The 19,309-nt window shown below is 38.4% G+C and overlaps 1 protein-coding gene across 3 annotated transcripts in view; it reads left to right on the plus strand.

The window, feature by feature from the left end:
- Nucleotides 1-1,071: 1,071 nt before the first annotated feature.
- Nucleotides 1,072-19,309, plus strand: part of tub (TUB bipartite transcription factor) — a 102,851-nt gene continuing 84,613 nt past the window's right edge. For all 3 annotated transcript variants that reach the window (XM_052145631.1, XM_052145641.1, XM_052145660.1), the window contains exon 1: nt 1,072-1,238. In XM_052145631.1, coding sequence (XP_052001591.1) covers nt 1,177-1,238 — 62 coding nt within the window. In that variant the 5' untranslated portion in view covers nt 1,072-1,176. The remainder of the gene's footprint in view (nt 1,239-19,309) is intronic.

Here is a 19,309-nt window from a genome sequence, read left to right on the forward strand (position 1 = left end):
GTAAGGTGGCGCGGCGGCTTCTGCTTTGAGCGCTTCGAGTCGAGCCTGCAGGGTCGGCATCAGTAGCTCCTTGCAGAAATCGCATCCGCCCTCAGTGAGGGCGAGCTCTGAGTGTCCCAGTCCCAGGCAGAGAGTGCAGATGATGTGGCGGTCTCTGGTGCTGAGAAGGGCGCGACATGAGGCGCAAGTGGAATGAGGCATCTTGAAAAAGACGCCCATTTTGTCACGCCCATTTTGGCGGGCTTTGATGCAGTGAGCGCGCGGACGCCTCTCATTGGATGCGAGTTCGCCCAAGCTCGTCTATAGGCTGCAGCAGTTGCCGCAGAGCAACCTATGAGCTCGCTAGCTAGCCCGCTCAAGGTCTGCAGCTGCCACACTGCGTTGACAATGGATACAAAAATTAAGGATAAATTTTGGCTTCAATATCTCAGAAAAGATGAATCTTTCCCGTAGCGTAAGCTAGCTTACGCAATACGAGAGAACCTCTCGTAAGAGAACTACTATGTTGTATTTACTAACCATTTTATATATACCATAATTTATTTTTCATATTGCAGTTATCAGAAAATAATAACGAGGCATTGAGGGGTAAAATGTGCATAACTGCAATGAAACAAATAAATAAAATCACAATGTCATCTAAAAATAGACATCATTTTCTATTTGTAAAACAGGACCCAGGCTTTTTCTGGTCCTGAAAATCACTCTTTTGATGATTGGTATTAGAGTGTTATTGAAAAAAAATTGTAAATTTAATTAACAACAATTTTACAGCCAATGTGCTCTATCTGTACTAGTCTAAATCTGTTCAATGTATTGACCCCTTTACCTTCTAGCATATGGAAAGATCTAAACAAAGAAAATAAAAAAGCGCCTCCCACCGTAACTCTACCAACAAGGATGATTGAAATATAATTTCCACACAGAAAATATCCTTAATTCCAAATGTGCGCTCATGGTGAATTTAGGAAAATGGAATGCATTCCCCTCTCGCAACCAGTGGTTCAGTCCACCTATTTTATACCCCTCAACAAAACCATTTACTAAGACTTCGCAGTTACGCAGAATAAACCTCTGAAGACATACTGTAAGCGAAGACGGAGGATTTAACACAAGACATCAACAATAGCATACGGTTCCGCATCGCTGTACAATCGAAGATTTTTAAGTCCACGGATGGCCATGGACGGACTGGGCAACAATAAGAGCATGTCATACAGCCGATGGAGTTATGACAGGTAAGTGGACCGTGCTCTTGTAAACAGATTGCTATAATCTGTCTTGATATGTGTGTTTTCAAGTGATCAGAGTAAATCGCGGCGAGAAACGTCAAAACGCTCGCAAAGTCAAGCAAACAGCTGATAACGGTAACGGAAATGTAATCATAACGACTGAAGTTGAGGACAAAGTGGAGTTCGTGATTCCAAAAAAAATTATTTGTTTATGTCTTTGTTTTGTTGTGGTTAAAATGAATGGCATTTTGAAAATCTTCTGACCCTGTCTTAGCCTTCACTTGTTAAAATGCATAACGACCAAAGTAAATTCTGTGATTTGACAGCTGAATGGAGAACTGCAAACAGGTCTTCAGTCAAACAGCTCATAAACGGTAATGTAAAAACTAAAATAAAAATAGCGGTTATTCCGGATATTATGCTTTACGAAATCCGAATGTCACGGTTCTATATTAGCAAGTGCCCTCTAAAGTGCATATCTTGTATATTTATTATCATGGCTTCAGCATCATCTCATCTCCACTCTTAGCATCCTTATTCTCAACAGGCATCATCATATATGCCTCACTATTTTGAATCAGTGGAAGATCCTGGAGTTCATAGTGTCTGCTGAAGATGATACATTTGAGGATTCAGTCAAAACTCACCTCTCTCACTACTCCCCTACAGAACTACAGAGATCCTGTGGTACAAAGGAGCAGGGATAGCATGTCAAGACCCCCCTTCTCCCCCTGTAAACAAAGGGAATACATTCATCACTGAGCCCTGTCTCTGATGAATGGATAACATAGACAATACCACAAGCACTGACAGCACATCAGCCTATAGTACATCCCAGCTCATAGTTATATCAGTATGAAACAAAGAGTGCAAGACTGTGCCATGAATAAAAACAAACCTTTCAACTGATTATAATCGCTTTTAACTAGCACTGCAGTAAGAACAGATTTGTGTTCTCCGCTTAAGACATTTTCATCGCCAATTTATTTCACCCTCTACCTGCAGTTATATCAGCTCCAGAATGATGCCTTGAGCTGGTTTTAAATTTAATAAACCTGGTGCTGATTACAGGTTTTGTATATGCACAGCTCATGCAGGCATTGCAACTGACAACTGTGCTCATCAGGACTGAAACTGCTCTCAGACTGTCTAATCAACAATCATGTGTCCCCATTAACAAAGCTGAAAGACCCAGATCAGTAGCTTCTGTAAGGTGTTTGCCACAGATAGTTTTCAGTACAGGCACACTTTTATTGCATTTATACAATGTCATATTTTTGTAAAAGAGGTGGGGGAGTCTTTTCCAATTATCCTAATAAATGTCAAATTATCCTAATGCCTAATAAATGTCAAATTATCTTATTAGGAGACTGAAAAAGTACCTCCTAATTGCCATAAGACAGCACAGCAGCTTTACAGGCATGATGAATCAAATCAAATCAAATCACTTTATTGTCACACTACCTGTACACAAGTGCAACAGTAGGTGAAATTCTTGTGTGCAGTTCCGAGCAACATAGCAGTCATGACAGTGACGAGACATATACCAATTACAATAAACAACATACTTGCACAACACAATTTACATATGAAATGTACACATACTTACACATGACAATAATTATATACAATGTACAGTAAACAATACACACAATATAGAATACACAATATACAATAAGTGGGAGTATATGAAATATATATAAGTAGTTGAATTGAGGAGAATATGTTGACAGTCCAGTGTGAGATTATAGATTAATAAAGTGCAGTGCTAATTATTTATCCTGATAGATCAAGTGTTCAACAGTCTGATTGCTTGGGGGAAGAAGCTGTCATGTAGTCGGCTGGTTCGGGTCCTGATGCTGCGATACCGCCTGCCTGATGGTAGCAGTGAGAACAGACCATGACTCGGGTGGCTGGAGTCTCTGATGATCCTCCGAGCTTTTTTCACACACCGCCTTGTGTATATGTCCTGGAGGGAGGGAAGCTCACCTCCGATGATGTTTCTGGCAGTTCGCACCACCCTTTGCAGGGCTTTGCAGTTGTGAGCGGTGCTATTGCCGTACCAGGCGGTGATGCAGCCAGTCAGGATGCTCTCTACAGTGCTGGTGTAGAACCGTGTGAGGATATGGTGGTTCATTCCAAACTTCCTCAGCCGTCTCAGGAAGAAGAGGCGCTGGTGAGCCTTCTTCACAACGGCCTCAGTGTGGACGGACCATGTGAGTTCCTCAGTAATGTGGACACCGAGGAACTTGAAACTGCTGACTCTCTCCACCGGTGCTCCATTAATGGTGATGGGGCTGTGTTCTCCGTCTTTCTTCCTGAAGTCCACTACAAGCTCCTTGGTTTTACTGACGTTGAGGGAGAGGTTGTGCTCCTGACACCAGCGTGTCAGAGTGTGCACCTCCTCTCTGTAGGCTCTTTCATCATTGTCAGTGATCAGACCTACCACCGTCGTATCGTCAGCAAACTTAATGATGGTATTGGAGCTATGTGTTGCCACACAGTCATGCGTGTATAGGGAATACAGGAGAGGGCTAAGAACACAGCCCTGCGGGGCTCCAGTGTTGAGGGTCAGTGATGAGGAGGTGTTGCTGCCCATTCTAACCACTTGACGTCTGCCTGAGAGGAAATCCAGGATCCAGCTGCACAGCGAGCTGTTTAAGCCCAGAGCCCAGATTTTCTCATCAAGCTTGGAGGGCACTATGGTGTTGAATGCTGAGCTATAGTCTACAAACAGCATTCTCACATATATGTTCCTTTTTCCAGGTGGGAGAGAGCAGTGTGTAGTGTAGATGCAATGGCATCATCAGTGGAGTGGTTGTTACGGTAGGCAAACTGCAATGGGTCCAAAGAGGTGGGCAGAACAGAGCAGATGAAATCTCTGATTAACCTTTCGAAGCATTTGCTGATGATGGGAGTCAGAGCAACAGGACGCCAGTCATTTAAGCAAGTGATTGTGGATTGTGGTAAAAACACCAGCCAGTTGATTCGCGCACGCTCTGATGACTGATTCATCAGAGCGTGATTCATTCCTGCTTTTTTCCTTTCCACAATGGACCTTATTCAGAGTAGTGCCATATATAATGTTTTGACAGGCTGTGAGGGATAGAAGTACAGTCTCTTCAATGGGTTGAACTGTTATTGGTGTTGATCTTTCAGCTGTCGAAACATTGAAAAACAACTTTCCAAAAATGTTTTTTAAGTAGACAAAAAAAAAATATATATATATACATGGAAGATTCTAATGTCAATATGGACACCTGATCAATGACAAAAAATGTATTGCTGGTCATCATACAAGAATTAAAGCATTATTCATGCTTGTTTACTCCTTGTTTGATATGTAAATAACCACATATGCATATAATTCTATCAAACAACATTACTAAATCCAAAATATTTTAGCCTATTTTTAAGATATGCATTTCAGTTTCATAACAATTTCATCAAAATAATTTGTGTAATTTTGAACAAAATTAAATAAAACTTTTTTCTTTTTATATATATATATATATATATATATATATATATATATATATATATATATATATATATATATATCATTTTTTTATTAGATTTAAATTTATAGACTAAATTTGACTCAATTAAATTTTATGGAATTTTGTTAAGAAATTAACAAAATTAAGTAAAAAAATCTTCAAAATTTTAAGTTTTACTAATTTAATGTAGTTAAGGATCACAAAATTCAGTTTGATGGAAATTTGTTATGAAATTGAAATGCGTAAATCTTAAAAATATGTTTTGTTTTTGTTTATTTTGTGTTTTGTTTGTTTGCTTTAAGAATAACCCCAAAATACATTTTGGGCATTATGAACCTAAGAGATTGTACAGTAAAAGGAAGGGCATTCCTTTTTTTGGGCATGTTTACCAGGATATAAAGCATTAAAGTAAGTAGAGTAAAGTTTAAAGAAACATTCACACAAAAGAGAAAAATCTCAATCAGCTGAACAAAACAGTTCAAATTAATCAGACTTTTATGATTCATATGAGAATGTGTTCTCCTCCTTGCATAATGTGCTTATTAACAAGGTTTATATGTGTGACCATTTTGTTATGTTACAGCCTTGTTCCAAAATTGATTAAATTCAATATTTTCCTTAAAATTCTGCAAACAATACCTCATAATGACAATGTGAAAGAAGTTTGTTTGAAATCTTTGCAAATGTATAAAAAAATAAAAAATAAAATCACATGTACATAAGTATTCACAGCCTTTGCTCGATATTTTGTTGAAGCACCTTTGGCACCAATTACAGCCTCGTCTTTTTGTGTATGATGCTACAAGCATGGCACACGTATTCTTGGGGAGTTTCTCCCATTCTTCTTTGCAGGGCCTCTCAAGCTCCGTCAGGTTGGATGGGGAGCGTCAGTGCACAGCCATTTTCAGATCTCTCCAGAGATGTTCAATCGGGTTCAAGTCTGGGCTCTGGCTGGGCCACTCAAGGACATTAACAGAGTTGTCCCGTAGCCACTACTTTGTTATCTTGGCTGTGTGCTTAGTGTTGTTGTCCTGTTGGAAGATGAACCTTCCCCCAGTCTGAGGTCCAGAGTGCTGTGGAGCAGGTTTTCATCAAGGATGTCTCTGTACATTGCTGCATTCATCTTCCCCTCGATCCTGACTAGTCTCCCAGTTCTTGCCGCTGAAAAACATCCCCACAGCATGATGCTGCCACCACCATGCTTCACTGTAGGGATGGTGATGACCAGGTGATGAGCGGTGCCTGGTTTCCTCCAGACATGACGCTTGCCATTCAGGCCAAAGAGTTCAATCTTTGTTTCATCAGACCAGAGAATTTTGTTTCTCATGGTCTGAGAGTCTGGCAAACTCCAGGCGGGCTGTTGTGCATCTTACTGAGGAGTGGCTTCCGTCTGGCCACTCTACCATACAGGCCTGATTGGTGGAGTGCTGCAGAGATGGTTGTTCTTCTGGAAGGTTTTCCTGTCCCCACTTGGTTACCTCCCCCCTCTAAGTCCCTTCTCCCCCAATCGCTCAGTTTGGCAGAGTGGCCAGCTCTAGGAAGAGTCCTGATGGTTCCAAACTTCTTCCATTTATGGATGATGGAGGCCACTCTGCTCACTGGGACCTTCAATGCTGCTGAACTTTTTCTGTACCCTTGCGTCTGTGCCTCGATGCAATCCTGTCTCGGAGGTCTACAGACAATTCCTTGGACTTCATGGCTTGGTTTGTGCTCTGACAGGTGTGTGCCTTTCCAAATCATGTCCAATCAACTGAATTTACCACAGATGGACTCCAATCAAGTTGTAGAAACATCTCAAGGATGATCAGTGGAAACAGGATGCACCTGAGCTCAATTTTGAGTGTCATGACAAAGGCTGCGAATACTTATGTACATGTGATTTTGTTTCGTTTTTATTTTTAATACATTTGCAAAGATTTCAAACAAACTTCTTTCACGTTGTCATAAAGGGGTATTGTTTGAGGAAAATAATGAATTTAATAAATTTTGGAATAAGGCTATAACAAAACAAAATGTGGAAAAAGTGAAGCACTTTGAATACTTTCCAGATGCACTGCATATCTGGATATTTTGCATCCCGGAATGGAATTACATTTTTCCAGGGCAGATGGCTAAAAACCGGATAGTCCTGGAAAATCTTGGATTGCCGAGTGGCAACCCAATAGAGAATCCAGTCAGAGAACAACAACAATTTTACAGTAAGTGCTAATTAGAGTAAAAATAAGTTTAGGGTCAACTTGTGCAGTTGTTGGCTGTCATAACATCTTGAAGTAGTTAAAGATATCAACGTAACCAATCTTGGACATAGCTTCACGTCATCCACCCACTCCCTAAAGTTTGATGGGAGGCACTGTCAAAAAAACAGTCATTGCAACTCTCTAAAGTATCAGCACTATGGAGCCACATGCTTTTTGTGACAATTTGTATAAATTGAATACTCTAAACATAACATTATCTATTAAGAATATAAGCCGATGCGAGTGAAAACACTTGAATCTGGAGACCAGAAAACGGAAACAGCCGTCTGTTATGAATCGCAGAAAACCTCTGCGTTCAAGAATAAAGTAGGTACAGCTTTAAGCCCCAGTCGCACTATATTTGCGCTCCATTCATTCCCATTCATACACTTCTGAATGCGGAAGACCGGAAACGCTAGCTCATACAAAGAAAATTTGTGGCTGTGATTTATTTATCCTGTCTGTTGCGGTGTCCAAAATAACTTTGCATGCTCAAAGCCTAGGATGACTGTGGCATTATACAGAAAAGCCATTGAATAGACTGCAAGTTTATCCCTCACAGCCTTTTTTAAATTCCTGTGAAAAATAAAAAATGGCACTACTCTTGAAAAGGTCTATACTAAACAGAGGGAAAAATCAAGGCAAGAGAGAACTACGTACTATATAGGTAAAGAATATAAAGGTACTTTGTACCATAAAACTTACACATATCTTAGTAAATGAAAAACAAGAACACCGCAATGCTGGGGCAGAACTGGTGGTACAGTGGACATTTTGTACATCATTTACTGCACTGAATTCCAGTAGATTTTGGATAGCTTGGTGAATTACACAGAAAATCTACTGTGTTCTTCTGACAGATGAGTGGAACCACTGAACAGCTTTTATAAAAAGCACCATACTCTCTCTATTTCTGCTCGGAGAGGTGCAGAGTCAGTATGATTGTTGAAGTTGCTTGGGGGGAAAGGTATCTGATAAAAAAAACTGTATACCTTGAATACTTGTATACCTGTAAGTCACTTTGGATAAAAGTGTCTGCCAAATGCATAAATGTAAATGTAAATAGATGACATCTCAATTTTCTCACCAAATGAACATTGAGAGTTGTGGAGCCATTCCCTTTAAGAATGGGAGTTGACTGAGAGGTATACAGTAGTAGGCCCACTTAATCATCAGAAGGGTTCACTGATGTCTCACTACAATTGTATTGATACTGATTTCCTTTTGGTACCTGCTGAGGTAATCATAACAATCCAAAAACTGTAGACATTTATGGGGCTTTTCCACTGCACGGTACAACTCGACTCGACTCTGCTCGCTTTTTGGGGGTTTCCACTGTGGATCGTAACTGGTACTTTTTTAGTACCATCTCGGTCAAGGTTCCAAGCAAACTGAGCCGATACTAAATCTGACGTCAAAAGCCTGCAGATCACTGATTGGTCAGAAAGAATTGTCATTACCAGCATCACTAGATTTGCGACACTGGACATCAACCTGCTAGTTTTAAAGTTAGCTACAGCGATATCTGTATTATTTGCTCACGCAACATTCAAAGTGTAATAAGAAATGTCTGTGCTTAAAACCACGGCATGGTCAATAAACGAGGTGCAGACGTTCCTCTTGTTAGCGACGAACGAAACAACGCAAAATGATGAAGTCTTTCGGGAAGTATCTCAGCTGTTGGCCGCACATGGCTTCCACCAGATCTACTAACAGTGTAGGGAAAGTAAAAAAATATATATTGTTTTTAAAAGTGACTACAGAATCATCAAGGAAAAGTGAAAGTGGTTCTGCCAAATAGATGCTATCTAGACCGGCGAGCAATGGAAGGGAGAGTGCCCTGGCTTCAGCCACGGCTGGAGGTTGGTACTTTATACTCTGCTTGAAAGCTTCACTTTATTTAGTTGACCAGCTACTGGAAAGCTTGCTTCTAAATCAACCAGGCCAATTTAACTGTTACATTTGTGTAAAATTACCATGCAACAACTGAATTATGCAGCACAATGAGCTAGTAGCTAATGGCTAGCGGTCATGTTATTGTTTATTGTTTAGTGTCACGTTTAAGATGATGTCACGGCAGTAGAGGCAGCACAACTGTAACGATCAGCCTATATTCCCACCCACGTTGAGGTGGCACTAAACAGCAGTGGAAAAGTAAGCTCAGAAAAGTAAACGAGTAGAGTCAAGTCAAGTCGAACCATAATGTGCAGTGGAAAATGACATCCTTGCAGGTCATTGATTGATACTAATTGGATTGACAGACATCTACCAACAACATGACTGAAAATGTCGAAAGCTCTGGATTACATTTAAATATTAGACCTATCTTAAAATCAACTTTTGGATTTTCAGGATCTAGCCCCACTTTAATTAATCTGATCTTTTGTTCATCAGATCAATTTGAGGATATCTATGTCAGTCAGCAGTTAACCATGGCAGACAGATGGCTTAACAGGACAATTTATGTAAGGCTAAGTAAATAAGAGAATCCACCCCTAATCGAATTCTTGGAGCTTAGAGACCTTAGTCTGGCACAAGGGAGCTGATTTATAATGTTTTTGTTGCTTTTGCTCTCAATGCAATGCTGATCTGCTGCAATAACAGCACATGGTTGTGTGCGCGTGTATATCCCATCTTACATAGTCTCACCCAATCTGAATCATTTGGCACCCGTTTCTGTCTTAACCATTCACTAATAGCTCAATCTAAGTAAACCTCCCATTTACTGGGAAGATATGAAGGGAAATATGCAGCTTGAAGAGACATGCTCCGGCCTGATAACTTTTGGAGCTGGCATATGCCTTGGGGCCTTGATGATGATTCAAGGGTTGATTCAACATACTGTACGTGGCCAAAGCTCATGATTCTGCTGTTGGTGCAGATGTACGATGAGTTTGGTGCTGATCTTACTGGGCTTAAGTGCTTGCCAATCTTTCATATTTTGTATATTTTTACAGGTATTGATTTGAAAGTTTACACAGAAGAACTAGAAAGGAAAATATCATTTGCACAGGCCTGGATCATGATCTCTCAAGACCCCTGGGAAAATGTCAATGAAGGCCCCAGCATCACCCCTTTATCTTACATTAAGTGTCAATGGTGATTTGGCTAAACAAAATTAGGAAACATTTGTAGACCAATATTACACCATTAAAAAAAAAACAGCGTACACAAATCTTAAACATTCACTGTAAAAAAAAAATATTGAAAAGAATGTAAAAATGCTACAGTAAAAACACTTTTAATTAGTTAACTAGTATTTTACTGTAGGCTACCATGTACTGTGAAAAAAATGACAAATGACATATACGTGTATTTTTACAGTAAAATAAGTTTTATAGGAAAAACAGTTCATTAAACAAAAACCGAAAATGATCAAATCTTTTCAAAGTTCCTTTCAATTGTTCTGGAGTGTAAACGTTATTTTTAAATGCTGGTAACCCGTTAATAACCAGTTAATTTCAATTCGGATAATTTTTTTAATGAAACCAGAAACCAAAGACCAAAGGGTTTATCACAGTACATTTTCAGAATTACACCCCTTCCTGTTGCTCAAATAAATGGGGCTTTACTATTTTTAGTAGAACAAAGCATGTGCTTTTATCCTGAAGGAAACCACAGCATCACATATTTCTTTTCCTACTGTAACACGTTGTGGATTCAGCCTTCCTTGACATGATGAAGACCTTTTTGGCTACTATATACGTATAACTAATACATGCATGATTAATAGAGATGTAAGGAAACATATAGGTAAAAAGTAAAAGTATTCACTGAATTATTGTTAGGCATGATACATTAGGTTAATACAGATTTGACACTGCCTGGTATTTACTGAGAAGCAGATCTATAATTAAAACAAATAATTAAAATGAAATAAAGAAAAATTATTAAATAATTAAAATAATTAGCATAAAATGACATATTTAATATTAAGAATACATTTATTGAAAAGACGTTATTTTATTTAGGCTGCTTTTTACAATGGTTGCTATAATTTCTATGCTGAGAATTCTCAGTTTATTTTTATGGTGAATGTTTGGCAAGCACAGATGCCAGTATTTAAAAAAATACAAATAATATATATATATATATATATATATATATATATATATATATATATATATATATATATTACAGTGTTCAAACCTAGATTTTTGCTGTAATATTTGAACATTGGAATAGTATTGGAATAACGCAGAACTCCAAGCTCTGCTTACCTTTGATTTTGATTAAATGTGAGATTCAGGGCTAAACAATTTGAACACAGTGATGAAACTTAGTCAACAGGTGGGTATTGGACAATTAGTCAACTTATTAATCAATTAGTCAACAAATAATGCAATATTCTACTACAGGAACAATTAATTGTCATCGAAAGCCAGTAAATTCTGAAAAAAGTAGTATATGTGATGAGGGGCCCCAGGATCTTTTGTCCTGTTTCTTTGGCCCAGTCCTTACTCCAGCCCTGATTTCCCACCAGGTTCAAAGCTCTTTAATGGAATAAAATCTATGGTGTAGCTATATCTGTGGTTGTATGGACTGATATAATATACTTTAAGCTATAATCTTAAACCATTACTCAACATTTACACATGAAGAATGTTGAAAAACCTTGTAATGCTATTATTTTCTATCAACATCTCATGTGAGCATAAGTCTTTCTCCCTAAAGGACAGATGAAAGGCACAGAACAGAGGCTACTTGCACTGCTCTAATTACTGTCTCAGAGATGTGGATTTCGCCCTGGGAAATGCAATGGAATATGTTAAAACAGATTACATTAACAGTAGCAAAGAGTGATATCTCCAGTGACACTGGCACACAAAATATGAGGCATGAGCCTACTTTCTGCTTCTTCAAAATCAGTTCTGATTTTCTGAATGCTTCTGAAATGCCACTTAACTACATATACTCTGGGAGTGATTATGTTTTTTTTGTTACTCATCCACACATTACCTCCAAGACAAAGAAAAAAAAAAGACAGAGATGATAATTTTGGCAAATCAAACTCAAGACAAGTTGCAAGTAGTGGTAATTTGATTTCTTTCTTTCAGCATCGTGATGAAATCTGAATTCCCTTATTAATATTCACGGATGAGTGGAAGTCAGTTGTGTGGGAGTAAATTATTTAATAAATTAGCAGAGAGTAGCTTTGGAAAATAACCAGGGTGTCAGGTTATTATTACAAATTATATTAGCTTTAGAATTATTTTTATTTTTTTATTTTTTTTATTTACATTCTTCATTGTTGTTTTCTCTCAAGAGAGTGTTGGGTTCCAATAGCAGAACTATTTATTCACAACAAAAATGAGAGAAGAGGATGAATGAAACAAACATGTCGCTAAGAAAGAAAACTAAACATTACAGCAGTAGGCTGGAGAAATAACATAACATGTGAACTCACTACCATACAAACAATAACCGACAAGAGGAAGTAGAACAAGAGGACTATATATACACATGGGGACCAACATTGCATTCAACAGATGGAAACAACAATCAGAAGAAATGGTGAAAAGGTGTGCGTAATGATAATGTCTGGAAGGTGCATGATGGAAAATGTAGTTGGGTGGGGTGAGTGGGGATTTTGGGGGCTTCAACATAAAAGTCTCAGAACACTATTACACTTCTTTATGTCTTCTGTTAAATTTGTACATCATTGGCCAATATATATTTTCAATCCAAAGATTTTTATTTTATTTTTAAGTGGATAGTGCTGGCCCTACATTCTGACTGGATCAGTCCTTGCCATTTTATCACTGTTTTGGATGAGAGCACTCTTTCTGTCACACGTTCACAGTGAGCGGGGAGAGAGATTGAAGGCATGTTAAGATGGTCAGTATGAAAAGTGATAATACCTTTGTCAACCATGCATTTCTACACTCCCTGAGCACTTTATTAGGAACACTGTGGTCCTAATAAAGTGCCTGATGTGATCTATTATTGTAGCCCATCCGCCTCAAGGTTCGATGTGTTGTGCATACTGAGATGCTATTCTGCTCACTACAATTATACAGAGTGGTTATCTGAGTTACCATAACCTTTCTGTCAGTTAGAACAGATCGGGCCATTCTTCGTTGACCTCCCTCATCAACAAGGTGTTTCTATCCACAGAACTGCCGCTCACTGGATGTTTATTTTTTTGGCACCATTGTTGTGTGTGAAAATTACAGGAGATCAGCAGTTACAGAAATACTCAAACCAGCCCATCTGGCACCAACAATTATGCCACGGTCCAAATAACTGAGATCAAATTTTTCTCCATTCTGATAAAACAGATCAAACATTTAGTTAGTTATTTATTGATCAAGTTTTTTTCATTGGAATTGACATGACTGCCATTGGCTACTTTGGACATCATTTTAAATAAAAAGTAACTTTCATAATGTTTCATAAATTTTTGAATCACTTTTTTTTATTTATTTATTTTTTATATCAAAATGTGTAGGCTATATCACCATATATCCTTACTGACCAAAAATGTCAAGAATATCGCTATATAGATTTTTAATGATATTGCCCAACCCTATCACATATTATTAATTAATTATAAAAAGGTATTTAATATATAAATCTTTTTTTGTTGATTTTTCATGAAAAAACAATTTTGTCATGTATGCCTTTACTGTGATATAAAACTACTCATGAAGTGATATAGAATTTTGGACATATCGCCCACCCTTACATTTAGGTATAAATGCTGGACAGTGAGATTATAATACTGAGGATATGAATGTCCACATGCCAAGGCCTATTTGCAAAATTAGCCATCAGTATGTTGAACAAAGTGAGAGCAGCTTAACAATTCTTTTTGTACCACTCCGTTTATTTGAGGATTTAATTTTCTTTTAAACTCAAAATATCCCTTGAATAAGATGCATTTGAAACAGCTTTTATTGGATAAATAAATCTCAGAAAACTTTGAAAAAACTGCTGAGTCATGTTACTGCAGGGGAAAAAGTCAGGTAAACAATGAGTTAAAGGGAGACATTGGAACGCTTATTTCATATCTTTTACAATTATTAAAAATGGTGAAAGCCATGCATTTAATAATGTAAAAAAATGCTCAAATAAGCCTTGTGGGATTTAACTTTAAATTACACTGCTTCTCATTCATCCATCTTCTGAGTTATACAAGATGCTATTGACATTATTGCTTTTTTAAGATCTCAGCATTGTATTAGTAACCTCTTGGCCAGTATTAATTTTACAATTCATCTAATTAGTCAATTTTGACCATTGTACAGCAAGATTGACATGCTGAGGGTTCTCCTTGGAAAAGAAGCAAACAGAATATTCAAGTTGTCACAAACTATTCTGTTTCCCCTGTCTTCTTCTAGAGACTCTTATGTTGAAATCACCTTCTTCACTACATTTCCCAAGATGCAGTTATCATCCTCACCTGGGCTCCATCATCATTGTGTTCAGCTGTTCTGTGTTAACCATCATTTGTACCTTTATTTATACCCTTCATGTTAATTTATTCAATGTCTAGTTTTGTCTATTGTGCCTTGAGCAAAAGCCATTCTTATCAGCTAAGTTATCATTTTCAGCATTCCTAGTGCTATTTCTGTTTGTATATTTGTCTTCATCTTGAATAAGCCCTGCGTTTGGGTTCAAGAGTATCTCTATCTGGATGAATCTGCAAGTTATTTGTGCTTATGCCTCCTATTGGTTTGAGTTTGTTTTGTGGAGTATTTCTTGCAGGACATTAGAGTGATTAGATCATTTGTTGCACTCCTGTAACAGCCGGCTCACTGAACATTCATTTGACCGCCTGAGGAAACTGAATGGCATTTTTGCTGGTTCCACCTAGTGGCTGAAGATTTTTTTGTGGGGGAACGCTTATTGGCTGGAGTTGGTTTTGTAATTCTGTCTCACAAAATTGTAGAGAAACACCAGACTTGATCTGAAGGCAAAAAAACAAAAGGGCTCTCGTAGGTGTACATGGACCGTTTGAGTTTTGAGGGATGGATGTCTGTTGGCGCTTTCATGCACTGGGTTAATGCACACGTTTTTCTTTTTACTGTTTGTTTTTTCTGGGGGAAGTTTGGGGTTTGACTGTTACCCTAATGTTGGAATGTGATCTTAATAATTTTGTTTTTGACACAGAATCAATTTTTTCTAATGTTAACATTAGTGGATTTTCTCTCTCCATGTGAATGGTTTGGGGCACCCCATGAAAAGGAAGGTTATTTCTTAAGCGTAAGGAATATGATGGTGTTTCTTCAAGAACTGCATCTTTCCCCAGAGGAAGCTGAAAAATTTGTGAAGATATGGGCATGCTTTAGTGTTGGCGAGAAGGAGCAGGTGAGTCATTTCACTGATAAGGAAACTTCTACAATTCAAATAGATTAAAGATAAATTAGGAAGAGTCATTACTGTTTTAGCACAAATTCAGGGGTAAAGGTTGCTTTTACGCTCCTAACGCTGATGATCAGAGCTTTTTTTTTTTTTTTATAGATCTTGAAGGGATGTTGCAAGCTGCTGGCATCCCTCATGATATATATTTGGGAGGAAAATGTAATCTTTTGATGGACTTAATTCTTGATCATAGTGAAGCAAAAGTGTGTAAGCCTCCACAACAACATTGATGCTTCACAGGATGTATAAAAAAATCTTGGTCTTACAGACTTTTGAACCCATCTCGTAAGGACTAAATACATTGTTTTCATCAGTCCATAAGAGGTGTGTGTGTGTGTGTGTGTGTGTGTGTGTGTGAAAAGTACACCCCTCACATTTTTGTAAATATTTGATTATATCTTTTCATGTGACAACACTGAAGAAATGACACTTTGCTACAATGTAAATTAGTGAGTGTATAGCTTGTATAACAGTGTAAATTTGCTGTCCCCTCAAAATAAATCAACACGAAATCATTAATGTCTAAACCACTGGCAACAAAAGTGATTACACCCCTAAGTGAAAATGTCCAAATTGGGCCCAAAGTGTCAATATTTTGTGTGGCCACCATTAGTTTCCAGCACTGCTTTAACCCTCTTGGGCATGGAGTTCACCAGAGCTTCATAGGTTGCCACTGGAGTCCTCTTCCACTCCATGACGACATCATGGAGCTGGTAGATGTTAGAGTTCTTGTGCTCCTCTACCTTCTGTTTGAGGATGCACAATAGGGTTTAGGTCTGGAGACATGCTTGGCCAGTCCTTCACCCTCAGCTTCTTTAGCAAGGCAGTGGTTATCTTGGAGGTGTGTTTGGGGTCGTTATAATGCTGGAATTCTGCTCTGCGGCCCAGTCTCCGAAGGGAGGGGATCATGCGTATGGTCTGAGCACTGACAGGCTGACCACCCCACCCCTTTAACCTCTGCAGCAATGCTGGCAGCACTCATACGTCTATTTTCCAAAGACAACCTCTGGGTATGACTCTGAGCATGTGCACTCAACTTCTTTGGTTGACCATGGCGAGGCCTGTTCTGAATGGAACCTGTCCTGTTAAACCGCTGTATGGTCTTGCCCACCGTGCTGCAGCTCAATGTCAGGGTCTTTGCAATCTTCTTATAGACTATGCCATCTTTATTTAGAACAACAATACTTTTCTTTCAGATCCTCTGAGTTCTTTGCTATGAGGTTCCAGGTTGAACTTCCAGTGACCAGTATGAGGCAGCGTGAGAGCGATGACACCAAATTTAACATACCTGCTCCCCATTCACACCTGAGACCTTGTAACACTAACGAGTCACCGGGGAGGGAAAATGGCTAATTGGGCCCAATTTTCATTTAGGGGTGTACTCCCTTTTGTTGACAATGGTTTAGACATTAATGGCTGTGTGTTGATTTATTTTGAGGGGACAGCAAATTGACACTGTTATGCAAGCTGTACACACACTACTTTGTAGCAAAGTGTCATTTCTTCAGTTTTGTCACATGAAAAGATATAAACAAATATTTGTAAAATATTTACAAAAATATGAGGGGTGTACTCACTTTTGTGAGATACTGTATATGTCCCTTATTTCATCTGTTGACTGCTCAATTGGAAATATCTTTGTCTGAGATCATGCCCTGGTGAGTTTAGAGGTGTTGCCAAATACAGAGAAAAAGAAATAATTTAGTTGCCGCTTTAATGTATCCCTTTTGCAAAATTCTGAATTCCAACAAATGTTAAAGGCTGAAATTATTGCTTATATGAAGACAAACTGGTCCTCAGTCTCCTCTGTGGGCATGGCTTGGGAGGCACTTAAGATGGTTCTTAGGGGTCGGATCATACAGTATGCCTCAATCATCAAAAAATCCAAAGCACGAGAAGTTTTGGAGTTGGAAGGGAATATTAAAAGTGCAGCGCTGAAGCAGAGAATTGACCCGATTGAAATACAGATTTAATACTATTTTGTTGCAGAAGGTGGAGTTTTGGCGATTCAGGGCAAGACAGTCATACTTTGAGTCAGGGAACAAAGCAGGGAAGCTTTTGGCTAGATATATAAAGCAGAGAGGGTATTTTTCCACCATTCCCTCAGTGAAATCTGCTGGTGGTGAAATTTTTACCTCTGCCATTGATAATAATTATGCTTTTAAAGAATTCTATCTTGATCTCTAAAGTTCCTTGTATTCGTTTACTGATGAAGATATTAGAAACTTTGTGGAACAATTAGCACTCCCTAAACCAACAAAATAATTATCTTGATTCTGAGATAACCTTGGAGGTGCTTGGTGAGGTAATTAAGGCCTTGCCTACTGTTAAGTCTCCAGGGCCAGATGGCTTTGCCGCTGAGTTTTTTTTTAGATCTTATGCTACAGAATTGGCTCCACTTTTGCTAGAAGTTTATGTGGAAACATTAAAGCATGGTAAGCTTCTGCCAACCTGTATCAGTCTGATTCTTAAAAAGGACAAGGATCCAAACAGTATCTCTCTCTCTCTGTTCTTGTGCTGATAGAAGACTAGACCCAAATATGTACCCAGCAGAAGAACCAGCCGAGGACAGGGATCTGGTGGATGCGTTTATGGAGCTGTTCAGCTCTTCTGGATTATTCTGCAAAAGTGTTATCGACACTGTCAACCACAGTAACTGACACCTAATTAATCTATAGTATGCGACTTGACTACCACTTGAGTAAAGCTCTTCTGAAGATGGTTAACCTTTCATTTCAGGAATGTGCAAGCAACGCTGGTGAGCCATTACCGCTCTATGAAGGCCCCTCCGCTTCCCTCTCCGGTGGCCCACTCTCTTCATCTTCTGAACCTGCCGTCACAGTCCATAAACCATATAGCAAACTGGCATCCACGGCCCCTTCCTCAAGGCCTGCCACAGCCAATGAGCCAGTTCCTGAAGCTGTGCCCGTCCCAGAGACAGAGCTGTCCTCCATTTTGCTCAGCTGTTTTGTGTTAACTATCATTTGTTCCTCTTCCTACATTTCATGTTCAGTTATTCGATGTCTATTGTGCCTTGAGCAAAATCCATTCTTTGTTATCTTCAGCATTAGTAGTGCTATTTCTGTTTGTATATTTGTCTTCATCTTGAATAAACTCAGTGTTTGGGTTCAACAGTATCTCTCTCCATGTTCATGTGCTGACACAAGTGACCATTTGAAGACTCTTCACTCATTGGAATTTTAAAGGAGTATCATTAAATTGTCATATTGGCTGCTAGAATACATAAATAATTTTTTGTAATTTCTTAAGTTAAATACTTCCTTAGTTGTTTAAACTTAAGCTGAATCATGAATGTAGCTGGTATTTAAAAAAAAGTGAAAAATGGCTATATTTGGACAAATTACAGAATACTTATACATCTGTGATCTGCTTATGTAATTAATCAGACATTGTTACAAGATTTTGCTGTGACACCCTTTAGAATTAGGTGGTGCTGTCATAGAAACATGAATAATATCCTGCATTTGAATGGATTTCATTACACACAATGACAAGCCATTCACTCTGTTCTCGTTTGAGTTTCACTTGTTCTGATTTTCTAGTTTTACCGGAAAAATTCTAGTCATGAAATTTCATTGCAGATTCAATTTCAGAGCAACAAGCCTTGAGTGAAATGTTGAGGAGGCTGTTTAGTCTTTTTGTTAACATAAAAAGCTGCATTACATTTCTTTTAAAACAATCCGCACATTCGGTTTTCTCTCGATGATGCATCACCTCTTAGTAACTGAAGGGTCATCAGTGGTGGATGTGTACTCCATGGTTACATTAATTAACATGTATTATTTGACTTTAAAGTTTTTAAAATTGTCATTTTTACAGTCATTTTAGGGTTTGTTGACTTTACATCGTCATGGCAACGAAGTTCTACTATTGGATGTTGCCAACTGTTGTAACTTTACACAGAAGTGGTTAGTAAACAATTTTATCACACTGATATCCTGATAACACTCAT

The sequence above is a fragment of the Xyrauchen texanus genome, chromosome 2 (genome assembly GCF_025860055.1).
Source record: "Xyrauchen texanus isolate HMW12.3.18 chromosome 2, RBS_HiC_50CHRs, whole genome shotgun sequence".
NCBI classification, from domain to species: domain Eukaryota; kingdom Metazoa; phylum Chordata; class Actinopteri; order Cypriniformes; family Catostomidae; genus Xyrauchen; species Xyrauchen texanus.